The 27,691-nt window shown below is 47.4% G+C and overlaps 2 protein-coding genes across 2 annotated transcripts; one reads left to right on the top strand and one right to left on the bottom strand.

Annotated features, from left to right (window-relative positions):
• Positions 1 to 608: 608 nt before the first annotated feature.
• LOC146009941 (uncharacterized) lies at positions 609 to 7,961 on the top strand. The gene is made up of 3 exons (XM_083150610.1): positions 609 to 721; positions 2,317 to 2,360; positions 5,661 to 7,961. The coding sequence occupies exon 3, from the start codon at positions 5,681 to 5,683 to the stop codon at positions 7,406 to 7,408; it is 1,728 nt and encodes a 575-aa protein (XP_083006736.1). The 5' UTR covers positions 609 to 721; positions 2,317 to 2,360; positions 5,661 to 5,680; the 3' UTR covers positions 7,409 to 7,961.
• A 7,260-nt stretch (positions 7,962 to 15,221) lies between these two features.
• Positions 15,222 to 26,589, bottom strand: LOC146009923 (uncharacterized). The gene is made up of 5 exons (XM_083150559.1): positions 26,494 to 26,589; positions 23,105 to 23,265; positions 21,831 to 22,022; positions 18,167 to 18,242; positions 15,222 to 17,171 (listed from the first exon to the last, which is right to left on the bottom strand). Exons 2-5 carry the CDS (start codon positions 23,195 to 23,197, stop codon positions 15,562 to 15,564), a joined length of 1,971 nt encoding a protein of 656 aa, XP_083006685.1. The 5' UTR covers positions 23,198 to 23,265; positions 26,494 to 26,589; the 3' UTR covers positions 15,222 to 15,561.
• Between the last annotated feature and the right edge of the window lie 1,102 nt (positions 26,590 to 27,691).

Genomic DNA, 27,691 nt, shown 5'->3' with positions numbered 1-27,691 from the left:
TTGGCTTATTTGGGTGCTGTTTTCCGTGTTTAAATGGCACCCGAACTGCACCTTGCACCCTTCGGCACTAATAGGATCGACCCCTTTACCTCTTTGCCAGGCTTAATACATCTGCCCCAGTATCAGTTCCAGTTTTGCAAAGATTTGTGGGTCCCCCATGCGATGCATTCAAAAATGTTTGCAAATGCATCGCTGCTATGTGTGCGCTATTGAGCAAAGTGCTGGCACGCCAGCTGTGATGCCAGGCACAGAGCTGCCATGTTTTGGTTTGCAGCGGCTGAGTGTGATGTCACACAGCTGCCACTGTGTGACATATATATGACACAGTATAATAGTTATATTAATAAGACAGGGTGTGATATGGTAATGGATACTACTGCCTGACCTGTAGCATTTACAATGAGTGCTGGAGATGTCCTTTTGTTGTGCACCTTTAAGACTACAACTCCCATCCTGCAGCTCCCTGACTTGCAGACAAAACCAAGATGACGTCTTCCTTTTCAGATGCCGGAAGTGTCTTGGAACGCAAACGGAAGAACTCATGTGAAACGCAGAGCTGAATAAACCCGGCTTGGAACGCAAATATAGGAAGTACCGTGGAACGCACAGGCCGGAAGTGCTGTGTTTTTTTCTTCAATTTCCTGTTCAGACTGGAGCAATAGAAAGCGGAGAGGAGAGACACGAGGGATTCCTGCTGATGGGACAGAGTGAGTGACACCAGGTACGGACACTTATTGCAGGTTGCCACTATGTGTCTGGTTACTCACCCCCACCTGGTGCAGGTGGAGCAGAATGTGGTGTCACAATGCTCTTTACCATCCATTGTATCCTCCCCCCTGGATAGCAGGACAGGACCAGAGAGAGTCACTGCTATGGTGTAGGTAGGGTTACCAAAGCCACCATCCATGTACAGAATAGAACAGATGGGAGTGGTGCTTGGTCCCGCTGCAGTTCTATCACTGTACATGCAGTGTAACACACTATGGGTGTGATTCAGCTTCATTCGCATTTAAGCGATTTTGGCCCTGGCAACGAATGATTTCCCCCCCGTAGGCTCGCCTGTGACTGGGTGTGTGAATGTACTCCTCCATCTGCGAATGACCGCTGCATAACTAGTGAAACTGAATCAGGCCCTATCTCCCTCGGATAAATGTATTCCTATTTATGTGTAAAAAGTGGATGGGGGTCACCGCTAAATGTATTGTGGTATAATATTGGGGTCTACTTGTTCAATTTATGACGCAAGACTCATATCATATAATACCCCTTTCACACTTGCAAAAATATCCCGGGGTTTTTGCACCTGAACGCGCATCAACCCGGGATTTAGCTCCGTGTGAAACAGTCTTGAAAGTATATCCCAGGATAAACATCCCGGGATTTCTACCCAGGTCCTGACCTGGGTAGATTCCGGAATCGACCCAGGATGCGGTCAGTGTGAATGGTCCCGTACCCGGGATTGGGGACACGGGACTTTAAAAAAGCTGCTGATTGGAGCTTTCTTGGGCTCACAAATGCTGATGTCATCTTTCAGAGCCCTGGAGTCCATTTCTAATGACATGCATATGTATGTGCAGGGATTTCCCGGGATAAGTGTGAATGGGTCGATCCCAGGTCTGAGTGCAGTGTGAAAGGGTGCATTCCAGGGTAGAGTCCCAGGAACACATTCCCGGCTATGACCCGGCTCTGCGAGTGTGAAAGGGGTATCAGTCTTCCTTTATATACACATAATGAAAACAAAAACATATAATAAATGATAAAGTACACTTAATAAAATCTGGTGTCCCAGTAATTTGTAAAGGGCAACGTCCGTTAATATATAGCAGCAGTTAGAGTAAGTGGTTAATGTCAGGCTAATAGCATGAGTAAGCCTGCAGAGGTTAGAACCACCACAATCATATAATATAATAGACATATAATTAGTCATTGATAATCACTGTTGCGGTCCTTGTGGAATCCCGGGCTATGACCAAGTTGGATGCTGCTCAGTAAGTCACCCTGCATAGGTACTTCTACTACTAACCTGACAATGAACCACTTACCCTTCCTGCTGTTCTATATATTAACGTACATTGCTCTTTACTAATTGCTGGGACGCCACACGTACACGTATCCTATAGCGCCAGGGGTACCGCGTGGCCTAGTTACACCTCTTGTTTTTATTTATGTATACTACATATTTCTATGTACCTCCCCACTGTGTTACCCTACTGTGCCCATTCCTCATATTGTACTAATGTATTCTATTGACCATTTATTTATTAGAATTATAAATGACTTATGTCTTTTTTCCTATATTCTGGTACCGTCGGACAGGGGAGATGGGGACATTACAAGTCATGTGACAGTTAGTAACCTGGGTAAGTAACAATATTTTTATAAGCTGCTATTATATGGCTGTGTCCCATTTAACTGAGACTAAGATGGTGACGTTATACAGTAACACGGGGGATGTGACTGGAGAGGTGACTGCTGGGAATGGGACGTTATACAGTAACACCGGGGGATGTGACCGGAGAGGGGACTGCTGGGAATGGGACGTTATACAGTAACACCGGGGGATGTGACCGGAGAGGTGACTGCTGAGAATGGGACGTTATACAGTAACACCGGGGGATGTGACCGGAGAGGGGACTGCTGGGAATGGGACGTTATACAGTAACACGGGGATTGGACAGGAGAGGTGACTGCTGGGAATGGGACGTTATTCATTAACAAAAGGGATGTGACCGGAGAGGTGACTGTTGGGAATGGGACTTTATACAGTAAGACCGGGGGATGTGACCGGAGAGGTGACTGCTGGGAATGGGACGTTATACAGTAACACTGGGATGTGACCAGAGAGGTGACTGCTGGGAATGGGACGTTATACAGTAACACCGGGGGAATGTGACCGGAGAGGTGACTGCTGGGAATGGGACGTTATACAGTAACACCGAGGGATGTGACCGGAGAGGTGACTGCTGGGAATGGGACGTTATACAGTAACACCGAGGGATGTGACCGGAGAGGTGACTGCTGGGAATGGGACGTTATACAGTAACACCGGGGGATGTGACCGGAGAGGTGACTGCTGGGAATTGGACGTTATACAGTAACACCGGGGGATGTGACCGGAGAGGTGACTGCTGGGAATGGGACGTTATACAGTAACACCGGGGGATGTGACCGGAGAGGTGACTGCTGGGAATGGGACATTATACAGTAACAGCGGGGATGTGACCGGAGAGGTGACTGCTGGGAATGGGACATTATACAGTAACACCGGGGGATCAGCTGCCAGTCAGCAGCAGAATCACCTGTGATAATGAGGGATTGCTAGCCGGCATGTCTTCTAGCGCCAGAGCATTGTTGCATGTGATCAGCTATTGCCGAGGTCCAGTGAAGATTTGTTTCATGAAACCCTTCACCTTGCCTAGTTAGGCGATCATGTATCAAGTAGAGAATAGAATGAAGAAGTTGTCTATAGGAACCAATCTACTTCCAGTTAGCATTCATCAAGTACAACCTGTAAAATAGGTAGAAGGAGATTGGTTTGTAAAGGCCAATCCCCATCCCAACTAAGACGTATCTCCCTCCTCAATTCAAAATAGCTATGGTGCTTAGCAATGCAACGATTCCCTCAAGACACTGCAGTCAAAATTATTATTAAAATAATGAATTCTCCGATGCAGTCCGGACAATGGTGTAGAACAAATACCTCATACCTTTAGATAGGAAACAATTAAACAAAGTGACCCTGTTAAGAAAAAAATAAAACAGATTGGCCCCCACAAGAAAAATACAAACCACAATGGCTCCCACTGAAGTAAAGCATGAAACACAATGGCCTCCTGAGAAAAAAAAATAGGACAATAGCCCCCACATCAAAGAAATATCCACAATAAACACTGACAGGAAAAAAATCCCAACAATGATCCCAACAATGAAAAAATAAAACCCAATGGCCCCAACAGGAGAAAAGCATAACACTTTGACCACCACAGCAAAAAACAAACAAAAATAAAACGCAATGGACACAGACAGGGAAAAAAAAACAAAAAAAACTCAATGTCCTCTACAGGAAAAATTTATAAATTTAAAATTGACCAACATTACAAAAAACAAACAAACACAATGGCCCCCAACAGGGAAGAAAACAAAACACAATGGCTCAAGAGGAAAAAAATAACATGCAATGGCCCCGGCCGAAAAATAAAACACACTGGCTGACGATAGAAAGTAAAAATGAAACCCAATGGCCCCCAACAAAAGGAAAATACGATTGCCTCCTGATAGATAAGAACAACACCTTGGGCTCCCCTCCACCCAAACACAATCGTTCCCACAGGAAAAAAATGACTCATTGTCTTCGATAAGAAAAATAAATAAAATACGATGGCCCAGACAGGAAAATAAAAAAATAAACAATCGCCCCTGAGAAAGAAATAATAAAACACATTGGGATTGATTCTATTGCACCTGAATGGTGCGGCTGCGCCTGGTGTTTGTGAATTGTCACGACATCGGGCGCACTTTACGGAAGGCCGAATTCATTGAAAAGTTCTCTCACCTCCATAGGGGTGCGAGCAATTTTCAGCTAATTCGGTCCTGCGGCCCCACACACAAAAAAAAAAGAAAATAACACATTGTCAAACACTTTTTTTTCTAAAATACGTTCGCTCTCAAAGGAAACAAAAAAACCACAATGGGGAATATGTAATGGGGTCTGAAGATGCCAGCTGATCTTGGTCTTTTTTTCTCTCTTTGAAGTGGCAATCGTTTACGTTTTGCCATGTAAATGATTGGTACTGTATAAAAATGATACAAAGTAACCTGTCCTCGGGGGGAATGTAATAACATGGCTTAGCAGTATAGTGTTCATTCTAGCACCCGCTATCTTTGAAAACCCATGCAGTTCCTCTACCCTGTCTGGGGTGTCGTTGTCTGCTGTAGTGCTTCTAGCACAGTGTGGTCTGTATATCAGCACTGATATGCAAACCAGACCTGTGCTAGAAACACCACAGCAGACAGCGACACCCCAGGCAGGGAACAGGAACTGCATAGGTTTTCAAAGATAGCGGGTGCTAGAATGAACACTAGCAGTATAGTTACGGTTCGAGTGGCTGATAACATTTTTGTTTGGCAGAACGAGCCCCCAAGAATTTTTTTTTTCTCCACGACATTCTCTTACGTAACATGGATGGTGATTTACTCGCTCCCAAGTTCTAAAATGTATTGACCTGGAAGCAAATTGAACATCTACATTTTGCTTGGGATCATTCTCCATTTCACTTTGATCAATGACAAAAATAGAGGTATTGGCATGGTGGCTGATGTCATGGTTTGGGCTTGTGCTCCCATCCCAAAAAGCCTACAGCAGGTTGCAGTATTGAATTAGGAAGATTAGACCCTTATTTCATATAGTCCCATTTAATGTTTTCCCAAGGAAATAACTATTGCGCTATTGTGGGTTTTATTTCTCTTTGGTGTTTATTGTGTTTTTTTTTTTTTTCCCATGGGGACCAATGTGTTTTTTCCTGTTGGGGCCCTTTTTTTTTTTTTTCTTCAAAAAATTGCTAAATCTTATTTTTAGTTTGATATTGTTGTAGTGTTTTAATAATATTCAGCTTCTCCATGTGGTTATATCAACTAATCACAAATGTACTTCTTTCCATCAGATATCACTGTCGATATAAAAATGTCTGGCAGATCCAACACCCCTAATTCTTCACCGGATTGTACAACCGAGGATCACAGCATTGTCCTAAATACCCAGACTCCAAAATCCTTATCTACAGTTGAAGGGAATACAATGAGCACTCTGGAGTACGTTACTAAGAAACCGGCTTCAAGCGAAGAAACGTACTTCACGGACATTGCAGATCAATCGTCTTTTCGTATTAAAGAGGAATCTGTATTGGGCAATGGAACAAGTATTTATACACCCACGGACTGTACACAATATAGATCTTTTCATATTAAAGAGGAACCGGTGTCATGTGATGGGGAATTCACAGACACTGAGGTCTACACACCCACGGATAATGCACGATATCTATCTCGTGATATTAAAGAGGAACCGGTCTTGTGTGATGGAAGAAACTTCGTAGATGCCGGCGTTTATACGGATGCCGATTATGCGCGATATTTGTCTATACATATTAAGGAAGAATCAACTTCATGCGAAGAAGAAAATTTCACGGATATAGATCGTATTAAAGAGAGAGCAGTCTTATTTGACGGAGGAGACATCACGCACCTCGATAGTTATACACCCGCATATCATACACAGTACACATCTCATATTAAGCAGGAACCGGCCTCATGTGACCGCGATGATGTCATACACACCGATATGTATACACCATATGCATCTCATATTAAAGAGGAACCGGACTCGTATGATGGAGGAAATTTCTTACACATGGAAATGTTTACACCCGCAGATTATACGTCATATCCGTTTACTTATATTAAGGAGGAACCGGTCTCGTGTGAAGATGGAAATCCAACAGACAATGACATTTATCATACACAGTATACTACTCTATCTACATATACTGAGGAGTACGGCACACAGACCGCTGAACCGTTCTCCTGTTCCGCCTGCGGGGAAAACTTTAGTACAATAACCCTTCTTACTAGCCATGAGCAAATTCACACCAACAAATCTTCCTACGCTTGCCCTGAATGTGAGAAATGTTTTACCAATAGCTCGAACCTGGTCGCGCACAAGAGGACACACACGGGAGAGAAACCCTACTCCTGCGCTAAATGCGATAAATCCTTTACCACTAATTCCAATCTCGTTGCACACCGGAAAATTCACACTGGGGAAAAGCAATATCCCTGCTACGAATGCGGAAAGAGTTTCAGCAGCAACTCGTACCTGGTTATACATCACAGGATCCACTCTGGCGAGAAGCCCTATTCTTGCACGGAGTGCGGGAAATGTTTTACCAGCTTCTCGGAACGCAACAGGCACCAACGGATTCACACGGGAGAGAAGCCCTACTCTTGCTCTGTCTGCGGGAAGTGCTTCCTGAGCAGCTCGGAGCGTAACAGCCATCAGAGGATCCACACGCAGGAGAAGCCGTTCTCCTGCTTGGCGTGCGGAAAATGCTTCATGCGGAACTCAGACTTTATTAAACATCAGAGGATCCACACCGGAGAGAGGCCGTACGCTTGCTCAGAGTGCGGGAAATGTTTTCGCAGTTCGTCAGAGTTGAATCGACACCACCGGTTTCACACAGGAGAGAAGCCGTACGCCTGTTCGGAGTGTGATAAATGTTTTCTCAATACCTCAAAACTTGCTCGGCATCAAAGGAGCCACACTGGGGAGAAGCCCTACCCTTGCTCGGAGTGTGGGAAATGTTTTACCAGTAATTCCCATCTCGTCAGACACTTAAGAATACACGCACGGTAGAAAGCACGGCCTAGCCAAAGTTGAGGTACAGCTTGAATCTCCCATATCCCAAAAAAATTGATTTACAAACTACTTCTAGTCCCAAGCATTTTAGACGTTGGTGGCTCAACCTGTTCCCTGTGCCTGTATTAATGGAAATGGATGATTTTAGGTTTAGACAAAATTCCCTAGATAGCAAGAAGGCAGGGAGAGCAAAAATACCCAACGTCGTTGTTCACGGATCTAGAGCGAGCAAGCCACCCAGGAACATAACTGATAACTGTTATTCAAACTTTTTACATTACATTAAAAACCTCATGCATGATGATAGTCTTTAGGTGTGAAAAGATGATTGAGGTATATTTTATACAAGCTGATACCCATTTTACAATCTCGGAAACTGGGGAGGCCTCTTATGTAGTTCAACATGGACATATTGAGCTTATTGCTATAGAATGCTCTACTTTGTATGTCTGTTCTACGTCACTGTTGTAAGTTATCAACATAAACGGTTAATAGCATAAAAGTCTGCGTATTATTTAGTCCATTGATGAAAGACGAGCTGTTGTGAAAAAATAAAGTCTTCTGGACTCTATGTTCGTGGCAGAGAAGAGGTTTGCATAAGTCGGAAGGATGAGTTGAGTGGACGAAGGGCGTTCTTAGTCAAGTAGGTCCACTGGTTCTACTACAGAAATAAGACTTCCTTTTCCAGAGTCAGAATGTTTAAGTAAGATAAAGGGGTTGAGCATCGGTGGCATTGTATAAACAACCTTTCACACGTTTATGGTAGCCCACATATATTATCCTTTGCAGAAGTTCTGAGGACCCCAAAGTCTATCAGATCCACTGTCAATGTTCTAGTTCAGTGTTTCCCAACCCGGGGTACGCTGCGGAGCGGCTGAGGGTACTTGAAAATAATATTGGTAATGGTGGAAGAAGTCTCCAGCTACGGAGATGAACCATGCTACGTCACTTCTGGATTCGTCTGCAGTGTCATCAGTGTCTCCAGGATTTTTGACCAACCAGCAATCCACTAGGAGCTACCCGCGCTGCCTTCAGACTTCAGCGATCGTCTGCCCCCCCCCCCCCCTGCAGAACCCTAGAGACAATACATAGCCAGCGGCCAGACAGAGAGGGACCCGATTCCTGACCGCACACTATTCCACCGCTACTCCTTATAATAAGGACATACATACCACTGACTTCCATTCCACTTGCACTGTGTATATTTCAAATTCAGAGGAGGGGGGAGGGGGGGGTACTCAAAAATGTTAAGCCTAATCAAGAGGTACAGTAGAGAAAAAAGGTTGGGAACCACTGTCCTATGAGTAGACATATTAACGAACTTTGCCATACGTCATAGCAATAGATTTGTTGTAGACCCAGTAATCCCACATCCATGGGTGTGGCACAGGAATAGATACACTTTAAATAGTCCCCTACTGGGATTTAGGTTGAAGAGGGAAGAATGAAGAGTTGCAGAAGAAAGACGAAAACTGTAGAGAAGAACAGTCATGGTAGCCCAAGTGAACCTTTTGAGTTATAATTGCGATGATGAGTCACTCAATGGTATTGGAAAGACGCATAGAATCCAGGTTCTCCATCCCACCAGAAATGTATTATGGGCATTGTACAGCATGGTCATTAACCACTAGCTGCGAGGTATCCAGCATTGCTCAGGTTAGGTTGTGCAATTAGCGTTACTCTTTATCCGTGTCTTCATTTAAGCTTGACAGCTCTTCCAACAGACCCAGGAGGTGGCTGCCTAGAGTTATTTTTGTTGATGGGGTTTCCCCTGTAGCCATAATCCCAAGACACTGTCTGAGCAGCAATCTTTTTATTTATTGGGAATGTTTTTTTTTTATGTCTTTCTTTAAGCAGCAGAGGACACTCTGGTCAGAGATAATTTTGGAGGCATTTTAGCTCACCTGAACTACCAACCCTCCCATTTTTGCTTCCCAAACCAATGGGCGGCCCCTGTAAAGACGGGATGCAGTTAATATCCCGGCGGTCGGGATCCCGGCGTTCAGAATCCCGACGCCGGAATCCCGACCGCCGAAATACTGACACATTCTCCCTCCGTGGGTGTCCACGACACCCCTGGAGGGAGAATAAATTAGTGTGCCAAGCGTAGCGAGGCACCGGGCCCGCTGCGTGGCGAGCGCAGCGAGCCCGCAAGGGGGGGCGATCCACGTCCCCCCCTTGTCGGCATTTCGGCTGTCGGGATTCCGGCGCCGGGATCCCGACCGCCGGGATTCAGTACTGAATCCGTAAAGACTGCCCACTGACAGGCCCAGAACATGCTCCCTAGTCAATTGTCTCCTTGGCTCCCACTAACAGGAAGTCACACTAGGAACCCAAGCACCCAGTTAGGCATCCCAGACCATTCATCGTCTGTGACCTTTGCATCGAAATCCATCTAGTGGAAGGCCCAGAAAACGCTCACAGAGTAAAAGGTTCTGCCCGGCGTACTCCAACTTGACATGGTACAGAGGTCCTGGCCACTCCATTAGGCATCCCAGACCATTTTCCATCCCTCTTTGAAGTACTCATCCAAATCCATCCAGCCGAAGGCCCTACACATGCTCCCCATGTCCGTGGTGTGCCCGGCATACACCTCTCTGCAGTCGACTCCCAGATCTGACCACATTTTTTTCTTAAACCCCATGTCCTCTACCCCCTCTATATTATGCAGCTTTGTCATATCTTGCTTCCCTGCCCCACTTTGTACAGTGGCTGGACCCATTTTTGGACCCCCGTGGGGTTGGGATTGGGGGTCTTAGTTGCCATGAACCTAATCTGGACCCAATCAAGCCACCTCATGTTGGTTTCATCCAAATTGGTCCAACAGTGTCCGAATGCGTACTGGACAAACAGACAAATATGTAAGAGATTATCCAAGTCAATCTTGGTTCCTGGTCGACGTTCCAGTATTTGTAATGTGTATTTTAGTTGCCAGGAAACGGCATCTAAAAGGTGAGTGTTCATGATATCGATATTCTTTCATCAGGGCATCCTAAGGATTGTGCTAAACATGTTTTATCAAATGGATTATTTGAGAAACTCAAACCACACATGGCTAAAAAGTTAACTTTTTGTTCCAGTCTTGCCTACACATACATTCTAATGGACTCAAATACAGCTTACTGAGGGCCACCTCATGATACCCAACCCAGAGGAATGCTCCTCCAACCATAACCTGGTGGCTTTGGACCTGTGCGGTGGTGTATTGGGTTGCCGAGATTGCATTCTGCAGATGTATCCAAGGTTCCAATGCGTGCCAGGTAAAACCACCCTTACACCAGAGTAGGGTCATCTCTAACTTGGACTGTCCTTTGTTGGCAAGCTGGGTCCATTGAGTCATGGGGTCTTCTCCAGACTGAAGACACAGAATGTCTGAAGATACACCACCAGTTTGTAACGCCCTTTATCTAAAACAGACCCATAATGCTTAGCTATAGTGCTAGCTATATTTCTAGCTGACTATGTACTGCCGAACCATTCAATGTACTACTCCTTAGATGCTCATACCAATGCCAGGTACAATACGCCTCTCAATTTATGTCTTGTCTGACCCTGGACAAAGAGTTAGATTATAAAAGCGTCATGCCAACTTTTTTGACCTGTCGACATTTTAAAATGTCAGCAGTTGGAACGTTTTGACCTTCGGCCAGTGGTCTATTAAGAGTGCTTAGCAAGTGCATACAAATCACTGGTTGGCACAGAGGGGTATGGGTCAACTTAGGGCAACAGTCAAAGGTCATCTGCATGACCTTTAGTCTTGACTCAAGCAATAGGTTGACATGACTTTTTCTCTTTTTATGTCTGTCGACTTACATCAACATGGACACTGCATCAGTGTACTGTTTTGCTTGGCTTGCTTCAGGCACGATTATATTCTCCGTCTTTCTACGTGGATAGTTCAGTATGAAAAACTCATGTTGACCTATTTAGTGTCAAACTTTATCATGTTGACCTGTTGCTTGTGTCGCCCTTTTGACTGTCGACCTAAGCAATGTTGACCTTTTTAAGGTCTATTGAGTGTCAACATATTGTCACCCCATCAACCGCATGCTGCACATATCGCTTAGCACACATCGCTATGTGTGTATTGGTGATCTCGACACTGGGATGCTCAAGGAAAACCACCTCCACCAGATCGCTCAGCACACATCCCAACGTGCGTATGGGCCTCTAAGGTGCCCATACACAGTTCAGATTCAGCCTGTTTTCACCTGACTCCGACAGGTCCAGCCAGGGGATCCGGTGAAAAGTGGCCAAATCGGATCTGTGTTGACATCCCATCCAATGCACTATTAGATCGGAGCCGGAGATCATACGTGCTGTATGTATGATCTCAGATAGGTCACACTCAGAAGGACCACATGCGATCTTGTCGGCCAGGAAGGTCGCGGGTGGCTCAAGGGGAACGGATGCCCTGCTCCAAGATGTCGGAGCAGTGTATTGTCACCTTTTATAGTGTAATGTCTACAGATCAGAGGCATGAATTTTAACAATGTACGGTACTTGTTTCCTAGCACGGCGCCCGTCTCGTTAATTGTATGCCTTAAGTTTAAGGTACTTAAGGAATGCAATCAACGCGATGGACCCGATTATCTGTCAATCACCTAATGAAACAGAAAATCGCGTTGTTTGCGGCCCATTATAATGGGCCGCAATGCGACCGACGCGATATTCCCATAGACAATAATGTTAAATTATTTCTTAAGTCAAAATTGGGTTGATCGTGTTGGTCGCGGGCCATTATAATGGCCCGCGATGCGATCAACACGATTTTACATAGGTCACCATGTGAAATGGGCCAATATGGGCAATTTCTCATTGAATATGGTAATAAAGTATGGTTAACGCCACCCCACTATTGACGTAAACCCGAAGCGTGGCGAGCGGCGGCGGTACGCATCCTCTGACCTTTTCATACCCCCACTATCCACGTCGGCCAAAGTGTGGCGAGCGGAGCGAGCCACCGAGCCCGAAGCGTGGCGAGCGCACGCGTATACCTGTGAAGTTATGCACGTCCCCTCGTGGGGCTCGCCACACTTTATAAAATCAACTCCACGCCGACGTGGATAGTGGGGGTATGAAAAGGTTGGAGGACGCGTACCGCCGGCCCTCGCGGGCTCGCCACGCTTCGGGTTGGCGTCTATAGTGGGGTGGCGTTAACAATGGGGGGGGGGGGTTCTATTAAAATGGGGGGTTTAGGGGCTTTTTACATTGAAATCAATGTAAAATTGGGTCTCATGGACCATTTTACATTGATTCCATGCGATTTGGTTGGCATGCGATCGACGTAATTTTTCCGACCCGATCAATACAATCAAAATCGCGGGAGCTGTGCTAGGAAACAAGTACCCAATGTATTGTACTTATTACCTTGCTAATATTATTTTGTTCCATTTGCTATTTGGTATTGCTTCTTCCAATGTTTATTACAATGCCTGGTGCTTTGCAGATACCGTTGTCAAAAAAATAAGTGGGTTCATATCACGGAACACTACACATCCTATCCATACTTGCCTACCCTCCCGGAACGGCCGGGAGGCTCTCGAAAATCGGGTCCCCCTCCCGACTCCCCAGAAGGGTGTGCAAGCCGCTTGCATGCCCTCGGCTTCCCTCGCCGGTAAAATCCCGCAATTCACAATTTGGTGTCCTCTTGGTGATGGGCCATAACAGCTGCTGCCATCTCCTAACTGGTGGTCATCTGTAGGTCATCTTCCAAGCAAGCAATACTCTGTCTATTCTAGAAACACATTACCGTAATGAAGTTTGCGACCAGCATTATCCAGAACTCCTCGAAATCTTTTCCATAGTCCAGGAACCATTTTGGTTAAGCGACATCACAGACCGCGACATTAAAAAAAAAAACTATGAGCAGGTGCGGTGTCGCTCCATAGACATTCACCAATAACAGTATTATCTACGAGCCACATATGCACTCGCGCAATTCCCAGAAGCACGCATATGGATTTCTATAGCTCCTGGTCCTACCTGAAGCATGCATTGCTCAGATGCATGGATCTCCAGGCTACCCCTGAAGAAGTATATGTATAGATGAAACGCGTAGGGTATTACTGTTTCATGCCCTTTGTCACTGAACTAAGCGCTTAATCTGAATTTAGTGTGGCTTTTACCTTTTTACCTAAAACAAATATACAAAGGAGGGATTGAAGTCTGGACCTCACCAAACAAAGGTGGTTGCGGTGGGCATTTGGGAAAAAAACATGAAATAATCAGGGGCTGGACGGCTCTTTCCCCACTGCAACAGGCTTGCCCAACAATCAACTCCAAATCTCCACAGGTAAATCAGTGTGACGTGTTTCAGAAAAAAGTTCCTTCTTCAAAACCGTACTGTAAGAAGGAACTTTGTTCCAAAACACGCTGCACAGACCTACTTGTGGAGATTTGGAATGGATTGTTGGACAAGTGATGGGGAAGAGCTGTCCAGCTCATGACCATTTTATGCTTATCCCAAATGCCAACACCTTTGTTTTGGGAAAGTCCATACTTTTACCCCTCCTTTGTATATTTGTTTTCTGTTTGCGCCATAGTTACAGTACTTGTATGTATGACTTCTATCACGAAGGAATGCGTTGAGGATGCCAGAAGTCAGCCAATGGGCACCTATGACCAGGAGCAGATGACCATATCGGTAGCAAGGTGCTCTCTATGTAGCGGACATCTGTCTGAACTCTCTTATCTTACTGCGGACTCCCCGCAGAGTGAAGGCATCTCCTTCAGCTTGCAAGAATGTGGCGTTGTATACCGTTCTCTGAACAATGGTTCAACGTTGTCTAGGTCAACAGTCTAATGACTGTGGACCCTTTATACCAGGGGTGGGGAACCTTTTTGGGGACAAGGGCCGTTTGTATTGGCGAAAAATGCCTCGCGGGCCATATATGTAAAAAAACCACGTACAAATTCACCTGCGGCAGCCGTCCCGTGCTCCCCTGTATTTGACTCCCTCCGCAGCCGACGGGCTGGACAGACCGGCTGCGGAGGCCGTATACGGCCCGCGGGACGGAGGTTCCCCACCGCTGCTTTATACTATAACCATCGGCAACTATTACACCAAAAGTGAGTGGATGTATATTTGGTACTACATATGGAAATAAAAGTTCCCTGCTCAGGGTATGTGGTTATGCAGTACAATGATCACCTGCATCGGGCCTTCCGAGAAGATGGTAATACTAGTATAAAAATATAATATATATTTTATTTCAGTTTATGTAACTATATAATATGTAAACTTTAATACATAAATGTGTTCCTAATTATATAAATGTGTATTTAAAAAGGACTTTAGAATATATATATATATATATATATATATATATATATATATTTGAAAGACTTTTAACTAGTAATAAATAAAGGTCCACTAGTAATAAATAAAGGTGCGCCACTCATGTCTAAAGCAAACTAGAGAAGGTTCATTCATTTCAGTGTTATGGCTACACTGTCTTCAGGGTCACCTGATCCTGAAGACAGTGTAGCCATAACTCTGAAACATTGATCAAAGCTGTTTGGCCCCCTGTCGGTTGCTAAGTTGACCTTAACTATTTTATATATAAATGGCCCCGTTATTGTTATTTATCTGGATTGCCGGACATGTGCTGTTTATTTCAAATGCACGCTTGTGAGACACAATTTCTCATGAACGGGTCACTTTATGCAGGACATAAAATTCAGAGCTCCAAAAGGGAACTTCATGATGAAGCTCTACATTCAGAAATGCTCTTGAAAACCATGGGCACTCTCACATACAGTTCATTTGCAATCAGTGGAAGCACTTTATGATTAAATGACAAGACGGTGGAAAGAAAAGGTTTTTAATAAGAGTGTTCATACTTTTTTTTTTATTTACATGGCGGAGAGTCATTGTCACGGATATGATCTGGTTGATACCAAGTCTCCTGGAATTGGTGTATTTATTTTCAATGCATTAGCATTGTATCATACGCCCTCCCGTAACAGTATTTTTGACTTTCGAGAACATATCTTATCATACCGATTGTCTCATGCCTTGGCGCAGTACGATTATTGTACCCCAACGCTATTCCTTTGGAATCTTAGCTACCAACGCAACAGCATTAAAGTCCATTGCACCAGACACCTACTGCCGTCATAAGAGTGCCCTCGTGACAAGACGTTGACTATCTGTGAGATTTCATGTGGGCATTTAGATCGCCCTTGGCCACAAAGCACTTCCCGCACTCAGAACAAGGGAAGGGCTTCTCTCCCGTGTGCCCCCTTTGGTGCCGGATGAGATCAGTTTTGCCGCTGTAACCCTTGCCGCATTCCGGGCAGGTGTACGGCTTCTCCCCGGTGTGGCTTCTTTGGTGCCTGGCCAGATTGGAGTTACTGATGAAGCACTTGCCACACTCGGTGCAGAAATAGGGTCTCTCACCCGTGTGAATCCGGTGATGCGTGACAAGGTGGGAGTGGCAGAAAAAACTCTTCCCGCACTCCAAGCAATAATAGGGCTTCTCGCCGGTGTGGATCCTCTGGTGCGAAACGAGGTGCGAGCTGCTCCGGAAACATTTCCCGCACTCGGAGCAGGCGTACGGCCTCTCCCCGGTGTGCGTTCTCCGGTGGAGAACAAGCTCCGACTTGCTGTTGAAACACTTCCCGCACTCGGAGCAAATGTACCGCTTGTCTTTCTTCGCATGCCGGCGGTACACCGGCTCCGATTCCAGCCCGGAATAAGTCAGCGAGCGCTTTCTTCTGTGAGCAGGCTGGCGTTTCAACCGGCTTGGGTCAAAACAATCCTCAACCGTGGAGAAAAAATCGGCAGCATCGGTGTGAACTGCCGCCTGATGGGCGAAGAGATCAGCTTCGGTATCAAAGTCACCACCGCAGACATGACACAAATAATGGTTATTGGCTGCGTGGATTCGGTGGTGAAAATCCAGATTGGTTTCCAATGAACCTGCTTCGTCCAGGTTCGAAGAGGTATACGGTGTATGATCTGTGGGTGTATAATTATCAATGTGTGTGAGGTCTTCTCTGTCACATGGGACCGGTTCCTCCTTAAAATGAGTGGTTGTATATGGCGGATGCGTTGTAATGACACAGATGTCCGTGTCTGAGAGGTTGCCTTCTTCGGATGAGACCGGTTCCTCCTTAATACGAGTAGCTGTATACGGTCTGTGATATGTGGGAGTATAAGTATCAGTGTGAGTGAGGTCTCCTCCGTCACGCGAGTCTGATCCCTCCTCAATATAAGTCGATGCATCCTGTGTGTGATATGTAGGTGTATACATGCCATTTTCATGTATGACCGGATTTTCTGTAATATGACTAGATGTGTACTGTGTATGTTGTGTGGGTGTATACATGCCATTATCATGTATGACCGAATTCTCCTTAATATGAGTAGCTGTATACTGTGTACGATGCGTAGGTGTATAATTAGTGATGACGGTGATATCTTCTTCTTCATCGGAAACGGATTTGTCCAGCATACCAGTAGCTGTATACTGTGTATGACCAGCGGGTATATACACGCCGGTCTGCCTCACTTCCCCTTCATCACAGGAGGCCAGTTCCTCCTTTATACGAGTAGCTGTATACGGTGTATGACGTGTGGGAGTATACACGTCCATATCGGTGAGCTCTTCTCCTTTACACGAGAGCGATTTCTCCTTGGTAGGTGTATACTGCGTACGATCTACAGGTGTATACACGTCAGGCGCTGTTGCGGGTCCTGAATCCTCGTTACTGGGAGTAGATGGATTTCCAGTGGACGGATCTTTAGGTAAAACTGTGGGAAAGAAATGCATTGTGGTTAGAATTTCCGCACAGGAAGCGGTGGAGTCAGCGACCTGTTAACATCTGTGTATATAGCACAAGAATCAGTCTCGTTATGAGTTATCGTTTGGATGGATCTCATCTCTAAAGCAGGGCTCGACAAAACCCAGGGACTAGGTTACCGTGGCAACCAGATTCTGCTTCCTGGCGACCAGATTTCCAAGGAAGCAGATCGCACCGGGCAGATTGGTGGTTTCCGGTGATGGCAACAGCCGGGCAGAGCGGCAGACAACCCACCCAACTCCGGCTGTATCAGAGCAGGTCTGCGGTTTTCGAGCCAATTGGAGCTGGCAGTTCAGCAGCCAATCCGAAGCGGCAGTGGTAGCTCCTGATTGCCTGTCAGAACACATGCTTTGATTGGATCGCGAGTCACACAGAGTTTTGAAATATCCATGCCACAGACCTGCTCTAATACAGTCGGGTGAGTTGTCCACTGCTCTGCCCGGCTGTTGCCGTTACCGTGCATGGTAATGGTGGGGAGGGAGAGGGATGGAAGAGGGTTATTCCCCCGTGGCAAACAGCATGCAACCTCTGACTTCAAGCATGTAGGTAAATGTATGCGGCATAATATGTATTAGGCTTTACTGCATGTGGTATTATATGTAATGGGCATTACGGTGTGTGGCACAACGTGTAATGGGCATTACGGTGTAATGTGCATTAGGGTTTTTGGTATAACCTGTAATGGGCATTATGGTGTGTGGCATAACATGTAATGGGCGTTATGCCGTTTGGTATAACCTGTAATGGGCATTACGGTCTGTAGCATAATGTGTAATGGGCATTATGGTCTTTGGTATAACCTGTAATGGATGTGTGACGTCTAATAGACATTATGGTGTAAATTTCTGGCGCGCATTGTCCCTATTTTTTTGTTTCACATTATTTTTTTTCGAGCCCTGGTGTGAAGACAAACTGATGTGTATGTACAGACAGACGTAGACTCACCGTGTAATCTGACGGACTGACAGCTCTCCATCATCATATAATCGTACAGAGTTAAATGTCCCAAGTACTTCCAAACCTACAGAGAGGGTGAAATAGACAATGACACCTTGTTAGGAACCTTATGCCAAACACCATGTTCCGTGCATACAAGAACGTTCTGTTCTCCCAGAGACTGGTGTGGTCTGGGCATGTGTATCCAAGTGTGCTATGAAGTATATCCAAACAATGGACTTGTGGTCAACTTAAGTCAAACCTACTTAAATGTTTGGTTTTCTGGGGACACCCCACAGGTCTCACTTGCTTAGTTATTTTGTATGACCAGGCTCTCAATGGATCACCCGATTTCCTTACCTGCTTTACTATGGCCGGGGCAGGCTCACTCCATACTGGGCAAACCTCCCTTTCCCATATTCCATAGGCAGCCCAGGAAACAAGACATGAGAAAACCCCCATACACCGGAATATTGGGACTGATGTTACGCACATTGGTGGGATGTGTGTGCTAGTTATACCTCCCATTCACAGTAGTCTCCTCTCCGGTCACATCCCCCGGTGTTACTGTATAACGTCCCATTCCCAGCAGTCACCTCTCCGGTCACATCCCCCAGTGTTACTGTATAACCTCCCATTCACAGTAGTCTCCTCTCCGGTCACATCCCCCGGTGTTACTGTATAACGTCCCATTCCCAGCAGTCACCTCTCTGGTCACATCCCCCGGTGTTACTGTATAACGTCCCATTCCCAGCAGTCACCTCTCCGGTCACATCCCCCGGTGTTACTGTATAACGTCCCATTCCCAGCAGTCACCTCTCCGGTCACATCCCCCGGTGTTACTGTATAACGTCCCATTCACAGTAGTCTCCTCTCCGGTCACATCCCCCGGTGTTACTGTATAACGTCCCATTCCCAGCAGTCACCTCTCTGGTCACATCCCCCGGTGTTACTGTATAACGTCCCATTCCCAGCAGTCACCTCTCTGGTCACATCCCCCGGTGTTACTGTATAACGTCCCATTCCCAGCAGTCACCTCTCTGGTCACATCCCCCGGTGTTACTGTATAACGTCCCATTCCCAGCAGTCACCTCTCCGGTCACATCCCCCGGTGTTACTGTATAACGTCCCATTCCCAGCAGTCACCTCTATGGTCACATCCCCCGGTGTTACTGTATAACGTCCCATTCCCAGCAGTCACCTCTCCGGTCACATCCCCCGGTGTTACTGTACAATGCCCCATTCCCAGCAGTCACCTCTCCGGTCACATCCCCCGGTGTTACTGTATAACGTCCCATTCCTAGCAATCCCCCGGTGTTACTGTATAACGTCCCATTCCCAGCAGTCACCTCTCTGGTCACATTCCCCGGTGTTACTGTATAACGTCCCATTCCCAGCAGTCACCTCTCCGGTCACATCCCCCGGTGTTACTGTACAATGCCCCATTCCCAGCAGTCACCTCTCCGGTCACATCCCCCAGTGTTACTGTATAACGTCCCATTCCTAGCAGTCTCCTCTTCGGTCACATCCCCCGGTGTTACTGTATAACGCCCCATTCCCAGCAGTCACCTCTCCGGTCACATCCCCCGGTGTTACTGTATAACGCCCCATTCCCAGCAGTCACCTCTCCGGTCACATCCCCCGGTGTTACTGTATAACGTCCCATTCCCAGCAGTCACCTCTATGGTCACATCCCCCGGTGTTACTGTATAACGTCCCATTCCCAGCAGTCACCTCTCCGGTCACATCCCCCGGTGTTACTGTACAATGCCCCATTCCCAGCAGTCACCTCTCCGGTCACATCCCCCGGTGTTACTGTATAACGTCCCATTCCTAGCAATCCCCCGGTGTTACTGTATAACGTCCCATTCCCAGCAGTCACCTCTCTGGTCACATTCCCCGGTGTTACTGTATAACGTCCCATTCCCAGCAGTCACCTCTCCGGTCACATCCCCCGGTGTTACTGTACAATGCCCCATTCCCAGCAGTCACCTCTCCGGTCACATCCCCCGGTGTTACTGTATAACGTCCCATTCCTAGCAGTCTCCTCTCCGGTCACATCCCCCGGTGTTACTGTATAACGCCCCATTCCCAGCAGTCACCTCTCCGGTCACATCCCCCGCGTTACAGTATAACGTCCCATTCACAGTAGTCTCCTCTCCGGTCACATCCCCCGGTGTTACTGTATAACGTCCCATTCCCAGCAGTCACCTCTCCGGTCACATCCCCCGGTGTTACTGTATAACGTCCCATTCCCAGCAGTCACCTCTCCGGTCACATCCCCCGGTGTTACTGTATAACGTCCCATTCCCAGCAGTCACCTCTCCGGTCACATCCCCCGGTGTTACTGTATAACGCCCCATTCCCAGCAGTCACCTCTCCTGTAACATCCCCCCGATGTTACTGTATAACGACCCATTCCCAGCAGTCACCTCTCCTGTCACATCCCCCGGTGTTACTGTATAACGTCCCATTCCCAGCAGTCACCTCTCCGGTCACATCCCCCGGTGTTACTGTATAACGTCCCATTCCCAGCAGTCAACTCTCTGGTCACATCCCCCGGTGTTACTGTATAATGTCCCATTCCCAGCAGTCACCTCTCCGGTCACATCCCCCGGTGTTACTGTATAATGTCCCATTCCCAGCAGTCACCTCTCCGGTCACATCCCCCGGTGTTACTGTATAACATCCCATTCCCAGCAGTCACCTCTCCGGTCACATTCCACAATGTTACTGTATAACGGCCCATTCCCAGCAGTCACCTCTCCGGTCACATCCCCCGGTGTTACTGTATAACGTCCCATTCCCAGCAGTCGCCTCTCCGGTCACATCCCCCCGGTGTTACTGTATAACGTCCCATTCCCAGCAGTCTCCTCTCCTGTTACATCCCCCGGTGTTACTGTATAACGTCCCATTCCCAGCAGTCTCCTCTCCGGTCACATCCCCCGGTGTTACTGTATAACGTCCCATTCCCAGCAGTCACCTCCCCAGTTGTTACTGTATAACGTCCCATTCCCAGCAGTCACCTCTCCGGTCACATTCCCCCCGTGTTACTGTATAACGTCCCATTCCCAGCAGTCACATCCCCCATTGTTACTGTATAACGTCCCATTCCCAGCAGTCACCTCTCCGGTCACATCCCCCGGTGTTACTGTATAACGTCCCATTCCCAGCAGTCACCTCTCCGGTCACATCCCCCGGTGTTACTGTATAACGTCCCATTCCCAGCAGTCACCTCTCAGGTCACATCCCCCGGTGTTACTGTATAACGTCCCATTCCCAGCAGTCACCTCTCCGGTCACATCCCCCGGTGTTACTGTATAACGTCCCATTCCCAGCAGTCACCTCTCCTGTCACATCCCCCGGTGTTACTGTATAACGTCCCATTCCCAGCAGTCATCTCTCCGGTCACATCCCCCGGTGTTACTGTATAACGTCCCATTCCCAGCAGTCACCTCTTCTGTCACATCACCCGGTTACTGTATAACGTCCCATTCCCAGCAGTCACCTCTTCTGTCACATCCCCCGGTGTTACTGTATAACGTCCCATTCCTAGCAGTCACCTCTCCGGTCACATCCCCCATTGTTACTGTATAACGTCCCATTCCCAGCAGTCACCTCTCCGGTCACATCCCCCGGTGTTACTGTATAACATCCCATTCCCAGCAGTCACCTCTCCGGTCAGCAGGTGAATGATCCGGTTGGTGAGTTCCATGATCTTCAGGTCATTGGGCCTCTCATGTATCAGTGAGTGAGGTGAAGGCACTGTGACAGGGCGCTGGGATCTGCTCGATCCTTCTGACATACGGGAACGGCTGCTGGGTGTCACATGGTCTCTAGAGGTCTTATTCACTACTGTATAATCCTGTTTAGGGAGACATAAATAATTATTCCTCAAGAAAACTGTTTATAAAGAGACTTCTCCATTTCTTGCAATTGGTTCCCAATTATGCACTATAAAACAACTGCAGATCCTTATTACATATTCTGACAGACGACCCCCTCACCTCCCCGGTCAGGTCCTGTGTCAGTAATAGAGATAAGAGTGATGTCACTGTGATGCTCCCAGACCCCCTCACCTCCCCAGTCAGGTCCCTGTGTCAGTAATAGAGATAAGAGTGATGTCACTGTGATGCTCCCAGACCCCTCACCTCCCCGGTCAGGTCCCTGTATCAGTAATAGAGATAAGAGTGATGTCACTGTGACGCTCCCAGACCCCCTCACCTCCCCGGTCAGGTCCTGTGTCAGTAATAGAGATAAGAGTGATGTCACTGTGACGCTCCCAGACCCCCTCACCTCCCCAGTCAGGTCCCTGTGTCAGTTATAGAGATAAGAGTGACGTCACTGTGACGCTCCAGACCCCCTCACCTCCCCGGTCAGGTCCTGTGTCAGTAATAGAGATAACTGTGATGTCACTGTGACGCTCCCAGACCCCCTCACATCCCCAGTCAGGTCCCTGTGTCAGTAATAGAGATAAGAGTGATGTCACTGTGACGCTCCCAGACCCCCTCACCTCCCCGGTCAGGTCCCTGTGTCAGTAATAGAGATGAGTGACGTCACTGTGACGCTCCCAGACCCCCTCAACTCCCCGGTCAGGTCCCTGTGTCAGTAATAGAGATAAGAGTGATGTCACTGTGATGCTCCCAGACCCCTCACCTCCCCAGTCAGGTCCCTGTGTCAGTAATAGAGATAAGAGTAATGTCACTGACGCTCCAAGACCCCCTCACCTCCCCAGTCAGGTTCCTATGTCAGTAATAGAGATAAAAGTGACGTCACTGTGACGCTCCCAGACCCCCTCACCTCCCCGGTCAGGTCCCTGTGTCAGTAATAGAGATAAGAGTGATGTCACTGTGACGCTCCCAGACCCCCCTCACCTCCCCAGTCAGGTCCCTGTGTCAGTAATAGAGATAAAAGTGATGTCACTGTGACCCTCCCAGACCCCCTCACCTCTCCATTCAGCAGGTAGATGATCTCCAGGGTGATGTTTAATATCATCTCGGTCATGTGACTCCTGCTCTTTTCCATCATTGGGGCATCCATTATATGAGAAGTAAATAACCGTTCTATATGGGTGAATTTCAAGTTTGTGTAATGAAATATCAGAGAATCTGAAAATATAAAGTATTAGTATAGAAGAAACGAACACAATGTAACACTGTATAGAGCAAGAAAATATCATTCAGGTGGAAGGTGCAGGGCAGGGAATGAGAGGATGATATATAGAAGGTGCAGGGCAGGGAATGAGAGGATTATATATAGAAGGTGCAGGGCAGGGAATGACAGGATGATATATAGAAGGTGCAGGGCAGGGAATGAGAGGATTATATATAGAAGGTGCAGGGCAGGGAATGACAGGATGATATATAGAAGGTGCAGGGCAGGGAATGAGAGGATGATATATAGAAGGTGCAGGGCAGGGAATGAGAGGATGATATATAGAAGGTGCGGGGCAGGGAATGAGAGGATGATATATAGTAGGTGCGGGGCAGGGAATGATATATAGAAGGTGCAGGGCAGGGAATGAGAGGATGATATATAGAAGGTGCGGGGCAGGGAATGAGAGGATGATATATAGGAGGTGCAGGGCAGGGAATGAGAGGATGATATATAGGAGGTGCAGGGAATGAGAGGATGATATATAAAAGGTGCAGGGCAGGGAATGAGAGGATGATATATAGAAGGTGCAGGGCAGGGAAGGAGAGGATGATATATAGAAGGTGCAGGGCAGGGAATGAGAGGATGATATATAGAAGGTGCAGGGCAGGGAATGAGAAGATGATATATAGAAGGTGCAGGGCAGGGAATGAGAGGATGATATAAAGAAGGTGCAGGGAATGAGAGGATGATATATATAGAAGGTGCAGGGCAGGGGAATGAGAGGATGATATATAGAAGGTGCACGGAATGAGAGGATGATATATAGAAGGTGCACGGAATGAGAGGATGATACATAGAAGGTGCACGGAATGAGAGGATGATATATAGATTGTGCGGGGCAGGGAATGAGAGGATGATATATAGAAGGTGCGGGGCAGGGAATGAGAGGATGATATATAGAAGGTGCGGGGCAGGGAATGAGAGGATGATATATAAATGGTGCGGGGCAGGGAATGAGAGGATGATATATAGAAGGTGCAGGGAATGACAGGATGATATATAGAAGGTGCGGGGCAGGGAATGAGAGGATGATATATAGAAGGTGCAGTGCAGGGAATGAGAGGATGATATATAGAAGGTGCGGGGCAGGGAATGACAGGATGATATATAGAAGGTGCAGGGCAGGGAATGAGAGGATGATATATAGAAGGTGCTGGGCAGGGAATGAGAGGATGATATATAGAAGGTGCGGGGCAGGGAATGAGAGGATGATATATAGAAGGTGCGGGGCAGGGAATGAGAGGATGATATATAGAAGGTGCAGTGCAGGGAATGAGAGGATGATATATAGAAGGTGCGGGGCAGGGAATGAGAGGATGATATATAGAAGGTGCAGGGCAGGGAATAGAGGATGATATATAGAAGGTGCAGTGCAGGGAATGAGAGTATGATATATAGGAGGTGCAGGGAAGGGAATGAGAGGATGATATATAGAAGGTGCGGGGCAGGGAATGAGAGGATGATATATAGAAGGTGCAGGGCAGGGAATGACAGGATGATATAGAGATGGATGCAGGGTAGGGAATGAGAGGATGATATATAGAAGGTGCAGGGAACGGGAGGATGATATATAGGAGGTGCAGGGAATGAGAGGATGATATATAGAAGGTGCAGGGCAGGGAATGAGAGGATGATATATAGAAGGTGCAGGGCAGGGAATGAGAGGATGATATATAGAAGGTGCGGGGCAGGGAATGAGAGGATGATATATAGAAGGTGCAGTGCAGGGAATGAGAGGATGATATATAGAAGGTGCAGGGCAGGGAATGAGAGGATGATATATAGAAGGTGCAGGGCATGGAATGAGAGGATGATATATAGAAGGTGCAGTGCAGGGAATGAGAGGATGATATATAGAAGGTGCAGTGCAGGGAATGAGAGGATGATATATAGAAGGTGCAGGAAATGAGAGGATGATATATAGAAGGTGCAGGGAATGAGAGGATGATATATAGAAGGTGCAGGGCAGGGAATGACAGGATGATATATAGAAGGTGCAGGGAATGGGAGGATGATATATAGGAGGTGCAGGGAATGAGAGGATGATATATAGAAGGTGCAGGGAATGAGAGGATGATATATAGAAGGTGCAGGGCAGGGAATGACAGGATGATATATAGAAGGTGCAGGGCAGGGAATAGAGGATGATATATAGAAGATGCAGGGCAGGGAATGAGAGGATGATATATAGGAGGTGCAGGGCAGGGAATGAGAGGATGATATATAGGAGGTGCAGGGCAGGGAATGAGAGGATGATATATAGGAGGTGCAGGGAATGAGAGGATGATATATAGAAGGTGCAGGGCAGGGAATGAGAGGATGATATATAGAAGGGTGCAGGGCAGGGAATGAGAGGATGATATATAGAAGGTGCAGGGAAGGGAATGAGAGGATGATATATAGAAGGTGCAGGGCAGGGAATGAGAGGATGATATATAGAAGGTGCTGGGCAGGGAATGAGAGGATGATATATAGAAGGTGCAGGGAAGGGAATGAGAGGATGATATATAGAAGGTGCAGGGCAGGGAATGAGAGGATGATATATAGAAGGTGCAGGGCAGGGAATGAGAGGATGATATATAGGAGGTGCAGGGCAGGGAATGAGAGGATGATATATAGATGGTGCAGGGAATGAGAGGATGATATATAGGAGGTGCAGGGCAGGGAATGAGAGGATGATATATAGGAGGTGCAGGGAAGGGAATGAGAGGATGATATATAGAAGGTGCAGGGCAGGGAATAGAGGATGATATATAGAAGGTGCAGGGCAGGGAATGACAGGATGATATATAGGAGGTGCAGGGCAGGGAATGACAGGATGATATATAGGAGGTGCAGGGCAGGGAATGAGAGGATGATATATAGGAGGTGCAGGGAATGAGAGGATGATATATAGGAGGTGCAGGGCAGGGAATGGGAGGATGATATATAGGAGGTGCAGGGCAGGGAATGAGAGGATGATATAGAGATGGATGCAGGGCAGGGAATGAGAGGATGATATATAGGAGGTGCAGGGAATGAGAGGATGATATATAGAAGGTGCAGGGAATGAGAGGATGATATATAGGAGGTGCAGGGCAGGGAATGAGAGGATGATATAGAGATGGATGCAGGGCAGGGAATTAGGGTGACATTACCCATAACCCCCCTCGGCTATTGCCCACCATTACTGTATATACCTGAGGTCAGTGACTGCTCCCTGCTCCGCTTCCGGAATCTCTGCCAGTCTGTGCCAACCACCGAGCGTTAGGCCACGCCCTCTCCCGCTGATTGGCTGGTAACGTTTACTGATCATCACACAAGCGCTAGAGGGTAAACAGTTATGTAGTCGGCCCTGCAATGCTAGTGCCGGGCGGTCGCGGCCATTTTATCGTTGCCCAGGGCTCCTCTGTATAGTATTGGTGAGAGGCATAGCGGACATTTCCTCGTAGTCCCGTGTGGAGAAATGTAATATGTATTATGTACAGTGACAGGCAGCCCTGGCCTGGCTCAGTGTGGGACAGGTGTGTACGGGTCGGGACTGGGTGGGTTCCCCGGGGACGGACAGCTGCTGTCTGGTCACCCCGGGGCTCTGCTCCTGCACTGAGGTGTGTGCGGGCCTGGTGACCAGTCAGCAATGTATGGCCTCTCCTATCAGCCTGGGGTCTGCGGGGTTGGGGCAGCATTATACATACAGCCCAGCTATGAGATCTGTATGTTCTGCACTGTGCCATCGGGATACAGTCGAATGGTCGACCATAAGTTGATTGACAGTAATTTGGTCGACACCAGATTAGTTCGACATACTGGAAGGTCGACAGGGGTCTAGGTCCATACATGCGTTAGATCGACATGGGTTAGGCCGACAGTCAAAACACCGACTAGGGCAGTGGCTGGAGAATAATATAGTGCCCGAAGCCGTAAGCATTGAGAGGGGATGCGGTGCACCTAAACCTGTGTCCATGTCGACATTCGGGTAAAAAAAAAACAGTCAAAACACCCATATCGACCTTTTGATTGTCGACCTAGATCCCTGTTGATATCCCAGTATGTCGACCTAATGGTGTCGACATAATGACTGTCGACCAACTTATGGTCGACCCAATGATCCCATTCCGTGCCGTCCGCCCCCTCCCCTCCTGTATGTCCTGCACTGTGCCCCCCTCCTCATCTGTATGTCCTGCACTGTGCCCCCCTCCCCATCTGTATGTCCTGCACTGTGCCGTCCGCCTCCTCCCCATCTGTATATCCTGCACTGTGCCGTTCGGCCCCTCCCCATCTGTATGTCCTGCACTGTGCCATCCGCCCCCTCCCCATCTGTATGTCCTGCACTGTGCCCCGTCCCCATCTGTATGTCCTGCACTGTGCCCCCCTCCCCATCTGTATGTCCTGCACTGT

This window comes from Crinia signifera, chromosome 6, assembly GCF_055691185.1.
Source record: "Crinia signifera chromosome 6, ASM5569118v1, whole genome shotgun sequence".
Lineage (NCBI taxonomy): Eukaryota > Metazoa > Chordata > Amphibia > Anura > Myobatrachidae > Crinia > Crinia signifera.
Note: the sequence above shows the minus strand (reverse complement) of the source record. Positions and strands in the feature narration are given on the sequence as shown.

Bases quoted from the DNA above. Each gene is read 5' to 3' on its own strand.
- LOC146009941 (XM_083150610.1), top strand. From the start codon at position 5,681: ATGTCTGGCAGATCCAACACCCCTAATTCTTCACCGGATTGTACAACC.
- LOC146009923 (XM_083150559.1), bottom strand. From the start codon at position 23,197: ATGGATGCCCCAATGATGGAAAAGAGCAGGAGTCACATGACCGAGATG. The intron at 22,023-23,104 runs GTGAGGGGGTCT...CTCCCTAAACAG, and splicing joins TCTACCTGCTGAATGGAGAG to GATTATACAGTAGTGAATAA. The intron at 18,243-21,830 runs GTGACTGCTGGG...CCCTCTCTGTAG, and splicing joins TTCACCTGCTGACCGGAGAG to GTTTGGAAGTACTTGGGACA.